The 19,257-nt window shown below is 44.1% G+C and overlaps 1 protein-coding gene across 1 annotated transcript in view; it reads left to right on the top strand.

Moving 5' to 3' along the window:
- SHOC1 (shortage in chiasmata 1) overlaps window positions 1-13,106 on the top strand; it is a 124,447-nt gene extending 111,341 nt beyond the window's left edge. The window contains exons 32-35 of the mRNA XM_065550578.1: window positions 6,460-6,834; window positions 9,887-10,038; window positions 10,965-11,226; window positions 12,737-13,106. Coding sequence (XP_065406650.1) covers window positions 6,460-6,834; window positions 9,887-10,038; window positions 10,965-11,226; window positions 12,737-12,837 — 890 coding nt within the window. The 3' untranslated portion in view covers window positions 12,838-13,106. The remainder of the gene's footprint in view (window positions 1-6,459; window positions 6,835-9,886; window positions 10,039-10,964; window positions 11,227-12,736) is intronic.
- Window positions 13,107-19,257: the final 6,151 nt, after the last annotated feature.

The raw sequence follows: 19,257 nt of genomic DNA, 5'->3' as shown, positions 1-19,257 counted from the left end.
GACTCAAGCGCAGGTGATGCTCCGGCCCAGGAGCAGGGAGACCAGGACCCTCCCTTGGATCCTGTTCCACCGGAGGCATCTTCCTCTTCCTCTCCGGATGAGGCAGTGGCGGGCACATCGTGCACAGGTCCACCTCCAATAGATCTTCGGGCTCACCAAGATCTTCTGCGTAGGATGGCCCGTAATATGGACCTGCAGGCGGAGGAGATAGTGGAGGTGCACGACCCCATCGTGAATATCCTCGGAGCGGATGCCCCATCGAGGGTGGCGTTACCCCTGATCCACACGATACAAGCCAATGTATCTACGATATGGCAGACTCCTGCCTCTATCCCACCCACAGCGAGAGGGGTGGAAAGGAAATACTTTGTCCCGTCTAAAGACTACGGGTACTTGTATACCCACCCCCAGCCGTGTTCACTGGTGGTGGCATCAGTGAACGCAAGGGAGCGCCACGGTCAGCAGGCCGCAGCGCCCAAATCGAAGGAGGCTAAACGCCTCGATTTATTCGGCCGTAAAGTTTACTCAGCCGGAGGGCTGCAACTTAGAGCGGCTAATCAACAGGCGCTCTTGAGCCGCTATAGCTTTAACTCCTGGAACTCTATGGGGAAGTTCAAGGAGTTGGTTCCCCAAGAGTCCAGGGAGGAGTTTGGAGCCCTGGTGGAGGAGGGTAAGAAGGTGGCTCGGACCTCCTTACAGGCCTCCTTAGACATAGCTGACTCTGCTGCGAGAACCCTGGCCTCAGGTATCGCTATGCGGAGGACCTCCTGGCTCCAGGTTTCGGGTCTGCCTCAGGAACTGCAGCAAACCCTGCAGGATCTGCCCTTTGAAGGACAAGGGTTGTTTTCAGAAAAGACGGACTCTCGCCTGCAGAGCCTCAAGGACTCCAGGACGATCATGCGTTCCTTGGGGATGCATGTTGTGGGCCCTCAGCGCAGGCCATTTAGACCGCAGCCTCAGCGCTTCTACCCCCCCCCCGCCTCGTCAGAGACAGGACTCGACCCGGAGGTGAGGGCGAGGTGGTAGAAGAAGGTGGACCGGCCCTCAACCTGGTCAGAACCAGGGGCCACCTAGACCACCTTCAGGCCCCAGGCAGAACTTTTGAAGGTGCGGTCGAGGACGGCGCCCCAGTCATCCCACAGGATCCAGCCCCATCCTTTCGGGATCGCCTTTCCCATTTCCACCATGCCTGGTCCCTTATAACTTCGGACCGTTGGGTCCTTCGCACTGTGGACAGGGGATACGCTATCCAGTTTTCCTCAATTCCCCCCTCCTCCCCCCCTTCCCCGTCCCTCTTCAGGGACCCTTCTCACGAGCAACTTCTTATACAGGAAGTTTCCGCGCTCCTTACTATCGGGGCCATAGAGGAGGTTCCAGTGGAGTTAAGGGGCAGGGGATTCTATTCCCGTCACTTCCTCATTCCCAAGTCCAAAGGAGGTCTGCGACCCATCTTGGACTTGCGCGGACTCAACAAATTCGTAGTAAAGTTGAAGTTCCGCATGGCCCCTTTGGGGACCATTATCCCTTCCCTCGATCCTGGAGACTGGTTCGCCGCCCTCGACATGAAAGATGCATACTTTCACATAGCAATTTACCCGCCTCACAGACGCTTCCTGCGGTTCGTGGTAAGCAAGGTGCACTACCAATTTGCAGTCCTTCCCTTCGGCCTATCCTCGGCCCCAAGGGTGTTCACGAAATGTATGGCTGTCGTGGCAGCGTACCTTCGTCGGCAAGGGAAACAGGTGTTCCCGTACCTAGACGACTGGCTGGTACGCGGTCGCACCAAAGAACAAGTTCGAGATCACGTCCACATAATAGTGCACACATTCAACAAGTTGGGTATCCTACTCAACAAGGACAAATCCACTCTAGAACCTACCCAGAGAATGGAATTCATCGGCGCGGTTCTAGACTCCAGACGTGCACAAGCCTTCCTGCCAGACAATCGCTTTTGCACCATCACGAGCCTCATTCAAGGACTCAAGGCCTTCCCAACTACCACGGTGAGGTCGTGCCTTACCCTGCTGGGTCACATAGCTTCCTGCACGTACGTAACCAGGCATGCCAGACTTCGGCTTCGCCCACTCCAGACCTGGGTGTCATCAATATACCGCCCACATCGGGACAGCCTGAACATGGTGGTCACGGTCCCGAACTCGGTCCTGACCTCCCTCACATGGTGGCTAGACCACAAGGTGGTTTGCGAGGGGATGCCTTTTCACGCCCCACAACCCTCTCTGCACCTGGTCACAGACGCTTCATCCCTGGGTTGGGGCGCCCATCTCAACGAACACCATACCCAGGGCCTGTGGACTGCAACCCAGATAGCCCTGCACATCAATGTTCGGGAACTGATGGCGGTGCGCCTGGCGTGCCAGGCATTTCTCAATCTCCTACGTGGCCGCTGTGTGTTAGTTCTCATCGACAACACCACTGCCATGTTTTACATCAACAAGCAAGGAGGAGCACGTTCGTCAATTCTATGCCAAGAGGCCATTCGCCTGTGGGACTTCTGCATCGCCCACTCAATCCATCTCACGGCATCGTTCCTCCCTGGAGTCCAGAACACTCTGGCGGACCGACTCAGCAGGTCCTTTCAAACGCACGAGTGGTCTATCCGTCCGGACATCATACATTCCGTTTTCCAGAAGTGGGGGTTTCCCCAGATAGACCTGTTTGCATCTCGAGACAACAGGAAGTGCCACGTGTTCTGCTCCCTGCAAGGTCGAGCTCCGGGCTCCCTCTCGGATGCGTTTCTCCTTTCCTGGAAAGACCACCTGTTTTATGCCTTCCCTCCGTTTCCTCTGGTCCACAAGGTACTGCTCAAATTGCGCAGAGACCAGGCACAGGTGATTCTGATCGCCCCAGCGTGGCCGAGACAACATTGGTACACCACGCTGTTGGAGCTCTCGGTTCAGACACCGATCCCGCTTCCATTATGCCCGGATCTCATCTCTCGGGACCACGGCCGCCTGCGTCACCCCGGCCTGCAATCACTCCACCTCACGGCGTGGCTGCTCCATGGTTCACCCAGGCAGAGCAGCAGTGCTCGCACTCTGTCCAACAGATTCTGCTGAGCAGTAGGAAGCCCTCAACACGGACCACATACTTGGCCAAGTGGAAGCGGTTCTCCTGTTGGTGCGAACAACGAGCCACGTCCCCGTTGCAGGCACCCATTCCTCTCATTTTGGAATATCTCCTCTCCCTAAAACAGCAGGGGTTGGCGATATCTTCAATTAGAGTTCACCTGGCCGCTATATCGGCCTTTCACCCAGGGGAACTCGCGTCTTCGGTATTCTCTAACCCGATGGTCGTTAGATTCCTCAAGGGCTTAGACCGGATGTACCCACAACAACGTCAGCCCGTTCCGACGTGGGACCTCAACCTGGTTCTCTCCAAGCTCACAGGTCCTCCATTCGAGCCACTGGCCACCTGTTCACTTCTGTACCTATCCTGGAAGACAGCCTTCCTCGTAGCCATCACCTCAGCAAGGCGCGTTTCTGAACTCAGGGCGCTTACATCCGAGCCCCCTTACACGGTTTTCCATAAGGATAAAGTGCAGCTTCGTCCACATCCTGCCTTTCTCCCTAAGGTGGTTTCTCCTTTTCATATCAACCAGGATATATTTCTCCCGGTCTTTCACCCTAAACCACATGCTACTCGCCAGGATCAACGTTTGCATTCTCTGGACGTACGCAGGGCCCTGGCCTTCTATATTGACCGCACAAGGCACTTTAGAAAGACGACGCAACTCTTCGTTGCAGTGGCCGACCGAATGAAAGGCTCACCGGTCTCCTCACAACGCCTGTCCTCCTGGATTACGTCTTGCATCCGGACTTGCTACGACTTGGCAGGTGTCTCAGCACCACACCTCACCGCTCACTCCACGAGGGCCCACGCTTCCTCGACGGCTTTCCTGGCGCAAGTTCCGATCCAGGACATTTGTAGAGCTGCGGTTTGGTCCTCAGTCCACACGTTTACAGAACACTATGCACTAGTGCAGCAGTCCAGGGACGATGCTGCCTTCGGATCAGCGGTTTTGCACACAGCAATGTCTCACTCCGACCCCACCACCTAAGTTGGGCTTGGGAGTCACCTAATGGAATGGATATGAGCAAGCACTCGAAGAAGAAAAGACGGTTACTCACCGTTGTAACTGTTGTTCTTCGAGATGTGTTGCTCATATCCATTCCAAACCCGCCCCCCGTCCCCACTGTCGGAGTAGCCGGCAAGAAGGAACTGAGGGGGCGCCGGGTCGGCTGGGGTATATATTCAGCGCCATGAAGGCGCCACTCTAGGGGGCTCCACAGCCGACCCGCCGGTGTTGCTAGGGTAAAAATCTTCCGACGATCGTGCACGCGGCGCGCACACACCTAATGGAATGGATATGAGCAACACATCTCGAAGAACAACAGTTACAACGGTGAGTAACCGTCTTTTATCGATTATTCTCTCTAATCAATCATCTTCATCCCAGTTCCTCCTATTTAAGGAGCTAATGGGCATGATAAATTGTTGACATAGGAGGTTCTAACTGTCGTGCTTTGGCACCTTTTTTCCAGCGTATGCAAACAGGATTTGTCATACCAGGCTCAGGTCCTTGCTCCCCTTACCAATCTTTGGGTAGTTGATGCTTCAGAGGAAGATGACCCTTCTGGGCTCCAATAATTGTGCAGTGCCTTTTCTGGGGCAAGAGGAGTTCCTTTCTGACCCTGAAGCACAAGGTTTAATCACCCTTGTGTATACTGGCTACAAGTCTAGTTAGTGGCCATGAAATTATCTAACCAGTTCTCTCCTCAGCCTAGTTAATTGTCACTGATCCAGTGAACAAAAATAAACTTTAAACATTTCAAATCAAGAGAAAGACCAACAGAACCCTTTGTTAGGTGTGGTGGGGCTTGATTCACCCCCTGCGACACCCCACCTCTGAGGGCGGGAGGGAAGGTGTCCCCTGCTGCACATATCTCTGGGTTATGCTGTTGGAAGCAGACATAATCCAGGGCTGAATTGTTCCCTGTGTTGTGGTTTCTAATGAATCTGAAAGGGGTCCCTGTGAAAATCATCATCATTAGTTGATTTGAGAGAAAACCTGGCTAGGTTATAATACACAGCTTTATCAGAGGCCAGCTGCTGAGAGGACATGAACACAGCTGTCCCTATTCAGCCTGGTGGTGATGAACATGAACGTTGTTGTTGTTTTTCTCAGTTTTCCTAGAACCAGGCCCAGAAGTTTAGTGCACCTGACTTTAAAAAAAAAATTAAACTTTGGGGGACCCTGGCTGAGTGCATTTTAGCTACTACAGCATTCCAGAGCTTGTTGTATACATTTAATTAACACAGTAAAAACCTGCACCTGCAGAAGGCAGTGTGCCCTGTCTTTAGTTACACTTTAATTTAGCAGTACAGTTTTGTTCAACCTTTGGTTAGGGCCATCGCTACCAACTGCAATCAGTGGGAGTTGATGGCACAAAGTACTTCATGTGATTGGACCCCTGGCGCCAAAGGGTAGAATTTCAGTTCAAGGAAGGTGAGGATGGTGTCATGGGTGACATTCCTTCCCTCCTTGAAGGCAGGGGAATTGTATTTGCCTTGTGTCTCCTATGTTCAAATTATTGTGGGCAGCACTCCAGCCCATTACCATTTCCATCAGTGGACTCTTTATATCAAGCTGAGATTGTTGTCATTTAAAACATATTCTAGCTAGCTAATCCGAAGCCAGTGTGAGTGAAACACATTGATTTTAGCACTGATTTACATCCTATTTAAAAAAATAACAGGGAGAACACAGATGTAGTTAAAATGCAAAAGGTACTTCATTTATCCAGAGCCAAACACCAACAGGAATTTAATAAAAGGGCTTCTTTGTAAGTAGGACAGTGTCCTCTCCTTCATTTCCCCCTAGAACTACAGTGTATTCTCTTAACACAAAAACGGTCCTCACTAGAGACTTAAAAGCAACATGAACATTTTCAGTCTGTGTAAATATTTAATTTTATTATCTCCAGTATCTCCTGAAATAGCAACTTCTGCTTAAACCACCCATTAGAGGAATGTGGGGAAACATGAAAATGAACACTTTTTTTAATGGATCAAAGAACAACTATCATTTAATTTGACTTCAAAATAGAATGATGTTTATACATCTGGACTGAAACTGTATTTATTAATTATTACTAGGGGCAAATCCTGGTCCCACTTAAATCAATGAGAATTAGGCCCTTACGGGGAAATTTGAAATGCAGAATTGAAAGTTAATGAGACTTAGATGCCCAACTGCCATTTGTATCTTTAAAAATCTACCCCTTAGTGCCTGTCGTAATATCCCCATTCTGAACGTACCAGAAGGGCAGTAAGATTCCTTCTGCTGCAGAGTCTGAAGGCTGCATATAGAGATTTGTAACCGCACTTGTGAACTTTTCAGTCTACCGATTGCACTTGTATAAACTGTACTTCTTACAGGGTCACGCTCCGACAGACAAGCTGAAATACAGAATACAAAAAATGGACCAGCCATTGAACTTATTGGCAACTGCTATGAAAAACTGGAAGCAGCAAAAATATGGATTGAAGACATAATGCAAGTCCAGGAAAGTCACCTTCTCGTTATAGAAAACAATCACATTTTTAACCTTAGCAAAAGAGAGCATGCAGAACTTTCTCATCTCCAGCGTTTCGGTGTATCCATATTGGAAGAAGTGGTTGGTGGAAAAGCAAGATTAGAGATTCAAGGTCCTCCTGGTGCCATAATTGATGCAGTGTTTGTGATCGAAAACTTACTGTGTTATGTGCAAGAGAATAATAGAACCAAACAAGAGGAACTGCCGCAGTCAGAGGGTCAGTGAAGTTAAGGGAATAAGAACAAATATGAAGCAGAGAATATAGTGCCAATCTATAAAAAGGGAAATAAGGACAACCCAGGGAATTACAGACCTATCATCTTAACTTCTGTACCAGAAAGATAATGGAGCAAATAATTAATCAATCAGTTTACAAACATCTAGAAGATAATAAGGTGATAAGTAACAGTCAGTATGGATTTGTCAATAACAAATCATGTCAAATCAACCTGATAGCTTTCTTTGACAGGGTAACAAGCCCTGTGGATAGGGGGGAAGCAGTAGACGAGGTATATCTTGACTTTAGTAAAACTTTTGATACTGTCTCGAATGACCTTCTCATAAACAAACTAGGAAAATGCAACCTAGATGGAGCTACTATAAGGTGGGTGCATAACTAGTTGGAAAGCCATTCCCAGAGAATATTTATCAGTGGTTCACAATCATGCTGGAAGGGCATAACAAATGGGGTTCCGCAGGGATCAGTTTTAGGTCCAGTTCTGTTCAATATCTTCATCAATGGTTTAGATAATGGCATAGAGAGTACACTTATAAAGTTTGCGGACGATACCAAGCTGGGAAGGATTGCAAGTGCTTTGGAGGATAGGATTAAAATTTAAAATGATCTGGACAAACTGGAGAAATGGTCTGAAGTAAACAGGATGAAATTCAATAAGGACAAATGCAAAGTACTCCACTTAGGAAGGAACAATCAGTTGCACACATATAAAATGGGAAATGACTGCCTAGGAAGGAGTACTGCAGAAAGGGATTTGGGGATCATAGTGGACCATAAGCTAAATATGAATCAACAGTGTAACACTGTTGCAAAAAAAGCGAACATCATTCTGGGATGCATTAGCAGGAGTGTTGTAAGCAAGACACGAGAAGTAATTTTTCGCTCTACTCCGCGCTGATTAGGCCTCAACTGGAGTATTGTGTCCAGTTCTGGGCACCACATTTCAGAAAAGATGTGGACAAATTGGAGAAAGTCCAGAGAAGAGCAACAAAAATGATTAAAGGTCTAGAAAACATGACCTATGAGGGAAGATTGAAGTTCAGTCAATCTTTGTTTAATCCGTTTGTTTAGTCTGGAAAGGAGAAGACTGAGAGGGGACATATTCAAGTACATAAAAGGTTGTTACAAGGAGGAGAGAGAAAAATTGTCCTTCTTAACCTCTGAGGATAGTACAAGAAGCAATGGGCTTAAATTGCAGCAAGGGCGGTTTAGGTTGGACATTAGGGAAAACTTCCTAACTGTCAGGGTGGTTAAGGACTGGAAGAAATTGACTAGGGACGTTGTGGAATCTCCATCACTGGAGATTTTTAAGAGCAGGTTAGACAAACACCTGTCAGGGATGGTCTAGATAATACCTAGTCCTGCCAGGAATGCAGGGGACTAGACTAGATAACCTCTTGAGGTCCTTTCCAGTCTTAGGATTCTATGTATGTGTGTGATCCATATTTAGATGAGCTCGTATTTCAGTTTGTATGTATGAAGAATTATACAGTAGGGTCAGATTACTCCCTGTGCTTAGATACTATGGTAATGGGCACTATGCAAATCTTTGAAAGACTGTGTGTTAGTCTGTTGACTTCAGTTGATTCACTGTGCAAGATTCCAGGGGGTTGCAGTTTATCCTACTGGGCTAGCCATGTTGTTGGAGGCAGACGTGATTGTGCTGCCAGCCCTCACTCTGGGGGTTCCACTAGGAAAGGCAGCCTGAAGGCCCAGACAGCTGAGGCTCCCTGGAAGATGTGTGGAATCAGTGCATATCCGTTCTGAGCTGGTCCTGCATACTTTGTATGTAGCTTGTTGCAACTCCCCTCCTGGCATACCCACTGCTATCAGGGTTCCACAGACAGACTTGCTCTGGTGGGAGTGAATCAAGCCCTGTGACTTCAATACAAAAATTACTGAAGTCAATTAATTGATTTGATTGGAGTTACAAGAATTAATTTAAAACAAGTACCAAAGACCACCTCAATGGGCAACTTCCTGTCTTTGAAATATCCCTGTTTTCCAGGTCAGTTTTATTTGGCTTGTCATTTGGATGGTTATTTAAAATGGGTTCCATGGTATAAAAGATAGATACACAATGAAGATGATACATCCTGTGTCTCTTCTGTTTCTGACTTTTTTCATTAGTTCCTTTGGTAGAACTTGATTTAACAGGCATAATATATTCAGCAAATGTAAATGTAAGCTGTAAAGTCCTTAGCGAATTTGAATCAGTTAAAGAATTTCTAGATCTGGACAGATAGTTCTTTATTTAAATGTACAAGAGTGTAGAAAGGTGCTGTAGTGCAGTGGTTCTCAACGAGGGGTCCAGGGTCCCCTTGGGGGCTGCGATTAGGTTTCAGGGGGTCCACCAAGCAGGGCCAGCGTTAGACTCGCTGGGGCCCAGGGCAGAAAGCCGAAGCCCCACCACCCAGAGCTGAAGCTGAAGCTTGAGCAATGTAGCTTTGCAGTGCGCCTGTGGCAGGGATCCCAGACAATTGCCCTGCTTGCTACCCCCTATCGCCGGCCCTGGCTTTTATATGCAAAAAAACAGTTATTGTGGCACAGGTGGGCCAGGGAGTTTTTATAGCATGTTGGGGGGGCCTCAGAAGGAAAAAGGTTGAGAACCCCTGCTGTAGTGTCCATATCCAAAGATCATTGACCACAACAGAAGCCTTTCCAATGACTTCAGTGAGCTCTGTATCAGGCCCCAAGTGTCCTTGATGATTTTTTAAAACAGAAATCTTAAAAGTAAATCTAATTTAACAGTAAACTCACTACTTACTGGCAATAGCCAGTTAATCCTTACAGCACAAAAGAAAAAAGAGTATCCCAACCTCCCAAAGTCATCACTGCCCTCCTCAAGAGACCCTGTAAAGGAGGAGCCTGTACCGAGATGACCCAAACAGCTTGTAACACTCCTGTCTCTTAACTAAGCAACTAAAATAAAATATTAACTTCCTCCTCCACTGACTGTGCTGCATTTAGGGTGAGTTTAACAAACTGAAAATCTTACATTATTATTATATATCCTGTTACTTGTGGCCAGGCCGACTGGAAACTAATTATCCTCCAGAAAAACTCCGAGACAAGACAAGGGATACCAAAATGTATTATCAGATCTCAGAAGCAGACTTAAACTGTCAGGAATTCAAGGACCGAGAAAAGCAGTTTGAAAAAGCTGGGCTTCGTGCTCTCAAGGTAAAGAGAGTGTCCTTGGTAAAAAGAATCTGAAGAAATCTTAAGGTATTAGACATTTACAAGAACCTGGGTGGAATTAAGAAGGAGGCATTTTCAAAAAAGTACAAGATTAAAATCAATCAGCTCCCTTATAATACTTGAATTAACTTAAGTGAAATTGCAAATGAAACCTAGCTTTATTGCTCAATTAAGATGACTGTTCAGAAAATGATACAGCTGATCATTCAGAAAGATGCAGTTAAATCCTCATTTACCATTTTAGAAGGTACTATATGTTTGTTTTATATTTTGAAGCCTCAAGTGCTCAGTTATAGTGAATTCTCAGGGATCAAGGGGCTTGATTCTGCTCCTGATATAGTCAGTAGTAGGGTCTCGGCTCTACTTTAATACATGAAGGGAACACAAAGATGTACAGCATATACATAGAGAAATATAAGCCTCTCTAGTAGATACAGTCTCTGTGGGAAGGAGGGAATATTGTCTAATGCAGCATTTCTCAAACTGGAGGTCCTGACCCAAAAGGGTGTTGCAAGCCTATTGTGGGGGGGCGGGTTACAGTATTGCCACCCTTACTTCTGTGCTGCCTTCAGAGCTGAGCGAGTGGAGAGTGGCAGCTCCTGTCTAGGTGCCCAGCTCTGAAGGCAGCACCGCTGCCAGCAGCAGTGCAGAAGTAAGTGCGGCATGTTATTGGGGCGGAGGGTGTTAGGTCGACACTTTATTGGAGGGGGTCATCACAGCCTGAAATATTTTCAAAGGGGGTCCCAGCAAAAAATGTTTGAGAACCCCTGCATCAAGGTATTAAGAAGAATTGACTTGATGTACAAAGACCACCTCTCAGGCTGCATTATAACTCTGATTCCAAACATGCACAGTATCTTGTCTCTAAAAAAGATTTCTTTGCAACCTTTAATGACTTTCCATTCCAGCAAAGCTCTAAGAATTTTCAAGGAGAATTTGGAGGCTTGGCATATAGCTGTCCAGAAGCTCAGGTTGAGGAGACACTTTGGAGTGAATATCCATCCAGCCATGCATTGGATTCATTTGCACCTGACCTCAGACTCTGTGATTCAGTTGCAAATCCAGATGAATACAGTAGTTTGAATTTTCACCAAATAGCTGGAGAGTTTTCAGGAAAGAGAAGGCCCAGTGCATCATTATCAAACTTAACAGAAAAAGATGTTTTAACAGGTATGGTAAAATCACACACATTAATCTCTAATTAAACTAAAAATCAGAATATCTGGAAGACTAGGTCACAGATTTTCTTTAAAATAGTTTTCAAATCAACAGATTTTAATTAGTTAAGTTTTAGAAAATTCTAAAATATTATTTGTATTTTTAGTGCAAGCAGGAGTTCCTAGCATTTTAAATATGTGCATTTTGGACTCTAATGGGGAATAGTTTTTGGGGTTTTTTTAATCATGTTTTTTTCTTTTGACAAAATATTGAAAGAGCACTAGCACTCAGATTTCACAAAACTTTCATGGGCTGCTTAAGGCAAGCTGGCAGTGAACAGAGGAAACGTTATTTGAAGTGTGGTACACTGCTTTTATTTCTCAACCTTTGGGAATTAAGGTGATTATAAGGAAATTGTAAACAAACCTGCTGCTACCCCTCTCTCCCTGGGATAAGTCTGAGGTGCAGCTTGGTGGTTAGCAGTACTTCGGTAACTGTAAAGGAAATTGTCTAGTCAGAAGAGAAAGTTTTAACTCTAGTAAACCAGTTCTGTAGGAACCAATGACCTGCTGCCAGGTATCCCACTGTCCTGAAAAGCACTGATCTCCAGTTGAACAGGTTTCTGTAATATCAAGAACTGTCATATCAAATCCATACATAAAATGATGAAGCTTTACTAAAGCAAGAGGAGGAGATGAGCAGTGGTTTTGTCTTGGCTCTTGCAAAAAAAGTTATTTTTAATTCACTATTCAGGAGCAGAAATAAAACAGATTAGCTCATGCACAAGGCATTTGTGCATGCATGTTCACAAAGCATGGCCCCATTAAAGAAAATTTTCATGCAACTTCCATGTTTCAGAAGCTTCTACAAAGTCAAAATAGGCCTTAAAAAATCAGTGTGGGAAGATAAAGTTTTAATTAAATCTAAAAACACTTAGGGTGAATGCACCAAGTTATTTTTCTTCTGTAGCAGATGAAGTTCCTAGCTAAGTTTTATGTTTTTCTATATTATGTATTGCTAGGGACAAACAGAATCCTGTATGAAGGATTTATGCAAGATTAAGGAACAAATTTTCAAATATTTTGCTTTTTAAATTATTTGTAATTTTTAAGTGTAGACATTTTTTACTTACTTGAGAACATTTACAGTGTGTCCCTGATGAAAAATTTCTAATTACACATTTATTGGAGAGGTCATGTATTACTCATCTAATAGAAACATTAAAAGCATGCCAAAGTTTTGCAGTCCTTAAGTATATCACAGATTGCTTTTGTAAATTAAATTCTCAGTTTAAAGTCACAAGATGTTTGTGCAGATACTTCTATTAATGGAATTTATTCTAAAAATAGTAATCTGTACAGATCTCAGTCTGGTTACAATCTTGTCATTCTTTGTACAGTAGCATGCTTTGAAAAGCTACGGCCTGTTATTACTACTGAGAAATGCATTGCCAAGTCTGCACAACTATGGCATTGTTTTGTAGTTAATCACTCCTTTCTTATTTCCCCACTTTCTTTCATAGGTTTAGGCTTTGCACAAGTACCACAGCTCAAAAAAAGGCGACTAACATTTGAAAAAGCCCCTGGAAGAAGTGATGGGCAAACTCGTCTTAAATTCTTTTGAATTAAATGTAGTCTTACTGCAGACACTTTTTAAATGTGTGAATTGTTTCAAGGGAACCATTTTAAATTATATAATTATTTCTGACCCAATTCTCAGGTCATTTTCATATACTGAGAAGTTATTGGGTTTAACTTTTTGCATGTTTATTAAAAGGTTTTTTGTTTTTTTTTACATTTTACCAAACAAGTTAGTTACTTAATCTGCAGAATTACTAGGAAAAATGTCTATTCTTAGATGTAAATTAAGATAAATAAAAAGATTTCCACTTTCACATACTGCCTTTTTATCATTTGTTTCCATATCTCATGAATTAATTTTAAAAAACCATATTGTCCTTTACACACACAAAAAGGCAAATAAGGGCCTGGAAGCTCTTGGAGTTTTCTTTATCATTTCAGTGCGGGGATCTGGGTTTGCTTGTGGGGGTAAGGTGCTGGGCTTCTGAACTTGCAGGAAAAAAAGATCCAGAGGCAATTCTGGGCCAATAAGCCTACCTTCAGTACCAGGCAAATTGGTTGAAACTATAGAAAAGAACAGAATTGTCAGACTGATAAACATGCTATATTGGGGAAGAGTCAACTTTTGTAAAATGCCTCAGCCCCTTCTCCCCACTTTCCCTGGCTCTTTAAGACAACATGTGGAGAGTGATGCAGTGCAAGAGAGTGCTGACAGGTCATCTATCTCACAGAATTGAGCAGGGAGAATGCTGATGAAGCCAACCATGCCCTGGTCCTGCCTCCTTCCAGCCTAGTCACACCCCTGCTTGACCCCTCCAGTGAGCTTGTCTAGGCATTTTTGCATCAGTGTAAAGCAGGGCTTGAAACCAAGGTAATTAACACCAGTATCCTCCCCACCTCCTTAACACCAGTGCAGAACATCCATACCTGAGAACTAACCCCACTGTAGCTACAATGCAGTGCAAAAAATTCCTCATGTTGACAAGCCTGGAGTCCCAGCCCCACATTTTCCATGGAATTATAAGGGAGAAGCTCTTCTCATGGCTGTTTGTTCCCAATTAGTGCCTCTGTTCCAGAATCACTGGAATGGAGCATCAGGCCATACGTTTGTGTTTTAAAAGTAAGCAAGCTGCAACCATGTTTGGAATGATCTACACCGCTCCAAAGAAATTTCCCACAAGGCCCCTGAGGCCTCTCAGCACTTCAAAGGCAGCCAGTCCAAGGCCTATACAACTCTTTGAGCGGAGGCTGCTGCTGGCTGTGCTTACCCCAGATATTGGATGGCAACAAAAATTGCTGCTGCTGTAACCTTTAGGTTGAAATATTCCCACTTAATATTAAGTTGTTAAAGATGAGGGTGCAATAAAACCACAACTTAGTTTTCAGGGTCGAGCCGCTAGGTAGGTCACAGGAAATTTATTTAGTAGAGGATGACTTGGTGACACTATAAATGACAACCAAACTTTATTAAAAATTATGATTAGTTAATCAAACAGGCATACAATTACTACTTACACAGTACTGCAATTAAACTGACACTAGATGATGAAATGATGTATCAATGGGTGATCAGTCCGCTGACAACAGAGTAAAGTACAGGCTGGGATCTAACTATACCCTGTGGATGTTAACTGAAGTTTTCTCCAGTTTAAACCAAACTATTCTTTTTATACCCCATCATAATACTAATTAATATTAAACTGTCCTTTACCACAATTACATTTCCACCATTTCTTATTGGCTTTTTACATTACACACTATTTAAATTAACATCTGCACCAAAGTCTTTCCCATTCCATCAATATAGACAGCATTTTAATAAAACATTTAGTTCTCAAAAACACTTTTAAAGCCTTGCTCAAAATAGTTATATCCAAAACATCTCAATACCATAACCTTGGCTCATGTCCTTGCTTACTCTTACTTTCCCATAACACTCTGTCTCCAATTTATCTTTGACTTTTCTCACACTGGCTACTTCGATTTCCCAGACTCCTCTACGCTTGACTTTTCTCACACTGGCTACTTCGATTTCCCAGACTCCTCTACGCTTGGGCCCAAAACATAACTTCTACTTAAGTTAGCCTGTTTCTTAAGCCAAACAACACTATAGGCTACACTGCTCCGCCCACTCCACCAGTTTCCTCTAGTCCTTCAGTGTCCTGATCCAGCAAAGCAACTTAAACGTGTCTGTAACTCTAAGCACGTGCCTAAATCCTTTTCTGGAGCAGGGTCTTTGTGAGTTGTAAGGATGCTCAGAAGTAGCAACAACCACCTGCGCTTCCTTGGAGGTGGGGGAGGACAGGAGGAAAGAGACAGACTCTAGAGCTCATTGAATAGGGAACTCAGTTGAGTTTTTAATGGCCCAAGCAATGGGACTTTCACCTTTTCTTCCTGCCCTGCCTAAAACATATTCAGCCTAACTGCTCCCTTTCTCAATTTCATATCACTGCTCTTAGCAATGCCCACTTACATCATATAGGATAGTGTATCTCCTTAGTGTTTGCACTCTTTAGGTATTTGTAGGCTGTCATGATCACTCTGACCTCCTGCATCTTTCTTTTCCCAACTTCCTCCAATTTGTCTCTAATAAGCACCCCAGCATGAACACGGTATTCCAGGTGCCGTTGGCCTAGAGCCATAGAAAGGGGCACTATTATTACTGCCTCTGCACATTTGCACTGGCCATTCTTCTGCCATATCACATTACAAATTCATGTATTTGTATTACTGTCGTGCCTGTTAACCAACTGAGAACAGGGCCTCATTGTGCTAGGCACTGCACAGGGTCAAGTTCCTGTCCCAAGGAGCTTATCATCTAAGCAGATAAGTCAGCCAAAGGATAAGGTAAGGGGATATACAAGCAGATGGCCTGATCCAAAGTCCATTGCAGTCAAATGAGGCTTTCCAGGCCCAGACTGATTATTTGCAAACATATTAGTGCCATGATTATTCTTAGAGAGGGAACATGTGCCTGTTTAATATTAGTACCACAAATTATTTCTTGCATTACTTGTGTTCCAAGGTTCTCCACCATAAATTCTCTTCCCCACCCTAACATATTAACTTACAAGTTTCTCCACTTTTGTACTCTTCTATTTTTTTCTGTCCAGGTTTCTAATATCTTTAGATCACATTCTATTGTTTCCTCTAGTATTTCCAGAAAGTCCCATTTTCATAGTCCCCACAAGTTATATTTAAATTTTTACTCCCTTTTCTAGATATTAATGAAGAGGTCAAAGCAGACCTGGCTCAGCACAGATGCCTGTGGGTAAAACATTAGACACCTTTCCCTAATCCAGTACATCTTATTTTGTTTTTAGTCCCTCAGTCATTTCGCAGCAAGGTTGAAATGTTCTACCTATCAACATGGGGCGGCACAATCCTCCAAAAGTCTACATTCGGAAGCCTGGGATAGGCTCACACTGGAGGCTTGAAACTCAAGAGTCAGAATCCCGCAAGACATCCAGGGCAGAATTATAAGGTAAGTAATTTTCCCTTTTTCCTACTGTTGCATGTCCCACTATGCCAGGTCTTCCACTTGTCAGTCTTCTACACTAAAGACACTCTGGAACAAGGACTGCCTTTATTTTTGAGGACTCTTTAGCGCTCAGCCTAATGTCACTGCTAAACAAATAGTAAAGAAATTATAACATCAAATGTACCCTCAAGTGCTATACAAGTAAGAAGGAAGACAGAGGTCCCTGTCCCAAGGAATTACAATCTAAGTGGATTATGAAATTATGAAAGGAAGATAGACAAAAAAGCAAGTGATTAAGCTGTGAAATGTAACAGACATTTTATTACTTTTCTTGTCAAGGCTACTCCCAGTTTTCAATTTAGAAAGAATCATCAAAATGTAAACCAACTGCCAGCAATGAAAGCTTTTTCCTTAAAAAAAAGTTATCCTTAGTCCTTGACTGCCACTGAGATCCTTCAGCACCCACCAGTATCACTCTCCTAATATTTTGAGTGCCTCCTGGTGGATTCTCCAGCACTGGCCATTTTTAAATCAAGGTTGGTTGTTTCTCTAAAAAAATCTGTTCCAGTTCAAACAGGAATTATGTGGGGGGAAGTTCTCTGCCCTGCATTCTACAGGAAGCCTATAGAATACAGACCTTTCTGGCCTCCGAATACATTTGTGGGTGAGGAGAGAGGTTTCCCGCAGAGGCACTAGCTGCCATTGTTGGCTCCAGTAGAAGACGAGGAAGAGACCTGGCCCCCATTCTTCATCTGAAAAGTTGACCTCTGTGAACACTTGGTGGTTAAAACAGCTATAATGCTGGAGAGACATATGGATCAAGCTGTGGGATGTAATTCTCTTCTGCAGGAACGGGTGTAGCAATATATGGTTTGCAGAGGAATGTGTTTCAGCTCCAGAACGTCAGTTTGTTTTGTGGCCTCTGGCTTTGATTTAATTTTTCAGACCCTAAAATATTTAAAGTTTAATGTAATAACTGGGCGTGAGGAACAAATGTCGCAGAACGCTTATACTTGCAGTTAAAAATCATCTTGACCTTAAGCTTTCACCGAGTGCATATTCTGTATCTGAGCAAAATAAATAGATCACCAGAGACAGCAGTTTTGTTTTCAAGAGGAAAATGGGATCCTGGCTCTAAAGTGAGAATTCCTAGAAGTAAATATGCTGAACGATTTCCCCTTGCAGAAGTCCTGCCACAACAGTGACAATGCTACCAGCAGCTTTTAACTCACAGTAGGATCCGAAATTGTTGTTATGCAAGTTGCCTGGGAAGGAGGGTTTAGAAAAGAGCTTTCATATGCAACATTCAAAATCATTATCTTCTGTAGAACTGCAAACAAACCACCTCCCCCTACTTTACCCAGAATAGGAGGTGGATTTAAATAGACATTGCAGTCCATTCGCTATTTCTAGCCCATTTTTGTGGTCACTTGACCAAACCACTCTCTTTATATTTGCATCATGGATTTGGTAGTGTTTTTGAAAACTCTCCCCCAAACTGCTAAGCTCAGGAATCTGTTGCTTCAGTGTAAGACTACAGCTCTGCAAAAACTGTCGTAGATAACCACAGGGAGGGAAAAAATACAGCTTCTACTCCCTAGCCTGTATTTGTCCTTTCACACATACCAAACTTTAATGTGAACATAAATTAAATAAATTAAAAGTTAATGGAGATATCCCATCTCCTAGAACTGGAAGGGACCCTGAAAGGTCATTGAGTCCAGCCCCCTGCCTTCACTAGCAGAACCAAGTACTGATTTTGCCCCAGATCCCTAAGTGGCCCCCTTAAGGATTGAACTCACAACCCTGGGTTTAGCAGGCTAATGCTCAAACCACTGAGCTATCCCTCCCCCCCCATACAAGAAAAGTTAGACAGTACAGAACATTGACAGAGAACCTACAATAGATAACTTTAAAAACAGATACAGGCATACGCTGCCTTCAGCAGGCTAGGTGCAAAGGGAGCGTAACTTGCTGTTTGTATTCCTTTTATGCTGGTCCAGAAAAAAGGAAATTACAAAGCTAGCTGCTGCAACATCTTAAATAAAAAGGAAAAACCCCAACACCCAGTGTTAAACTATTTGTCTCTGGCTCTCTCTCTCTCCCACCCGCAAAAGCCCACACAGAGGCAATATTACTCACAAAAGAAGACTTTCCCCCATTCATTTAATATTAAGAAATATTAAATGCTTTTAGCTTCTAAAAGAGATGCATTTAAAAAAAAATCCCAGAATGTTAACACAGAATTCACTAGTGATTTTTTGGGCAACCCATGTTGTCCAACTCCATCCTTGATGACTCTGTCCCTATTTTTTCTCCCACTCGTGCAGAAAACACCTACCTCCAGGCACCACACTGCATCTTTTTGTCTGAGCCCATCACCTTGCAGCCAACCCCACCAACCCTCAACCAAGTCGAATGGTCACAGTTAAATGATAAATCCAAGTTATTGGTAATTTGCTTACTTCCCAGGTGAAATACACCTGAGGACTGGCAAATTTCCTATCTTTCTACAGGCTATTGAGTTGTATCATACAAAGGGGAGGCACTGATAAGGAAGGATGGCCCTGCTCCGTCACAAGCTCCCTAAATTTGGGCAAGTCACTTTTTCCCTCTGGGCCTCAGATATCCGTCTGCACAATGGGGATCACAGAATTTCCCTGCATTGCAGCAGCATTGTGAGGTACAGACCTAATAACTGTGAGATGTACAGGTGACCTAAGATAGATAAGAACAGAAAGGAGCATGGTGGCTGGGAGTGGAAAGAAGTATGTCGAGGAAGGGCATAAATTCTTTCCTGTGGAAGGAGGTGTTCACATTGGCAGGGCATATACATAGGCACTAAACTAGTGCCGTACCTCACCAGAATGAAGGTATTTGTGAAAGATTCAGGGTGAGATTTTCCAAGCTGCCTATGAGATTTGGATGCCCAGTTCCCAGTGACATTAATTGGAAATGAGTGTTCAAATCCCTTAGTCCCCT

This window comes from Chrysemys picta, chromosome 6, assembly GCF_011386835.1.
Source record: "Chrysemys picta bellii isolate R12L10 chromosome 6, ASM1138683v2, whole genome shotgun sequence".
Classification (NCBI taxonomy): domain Eukaryota; kingdom Metazoa; phylum Chordata; order Testudines; family Emydidae; genus Chrysemys; species Chrysemys picta.
The sequence above is the reverse complement of the archived record's forward strand: the minus strand, read 5'-3'. Positions and strand labels throughout refer to the sequence as shown.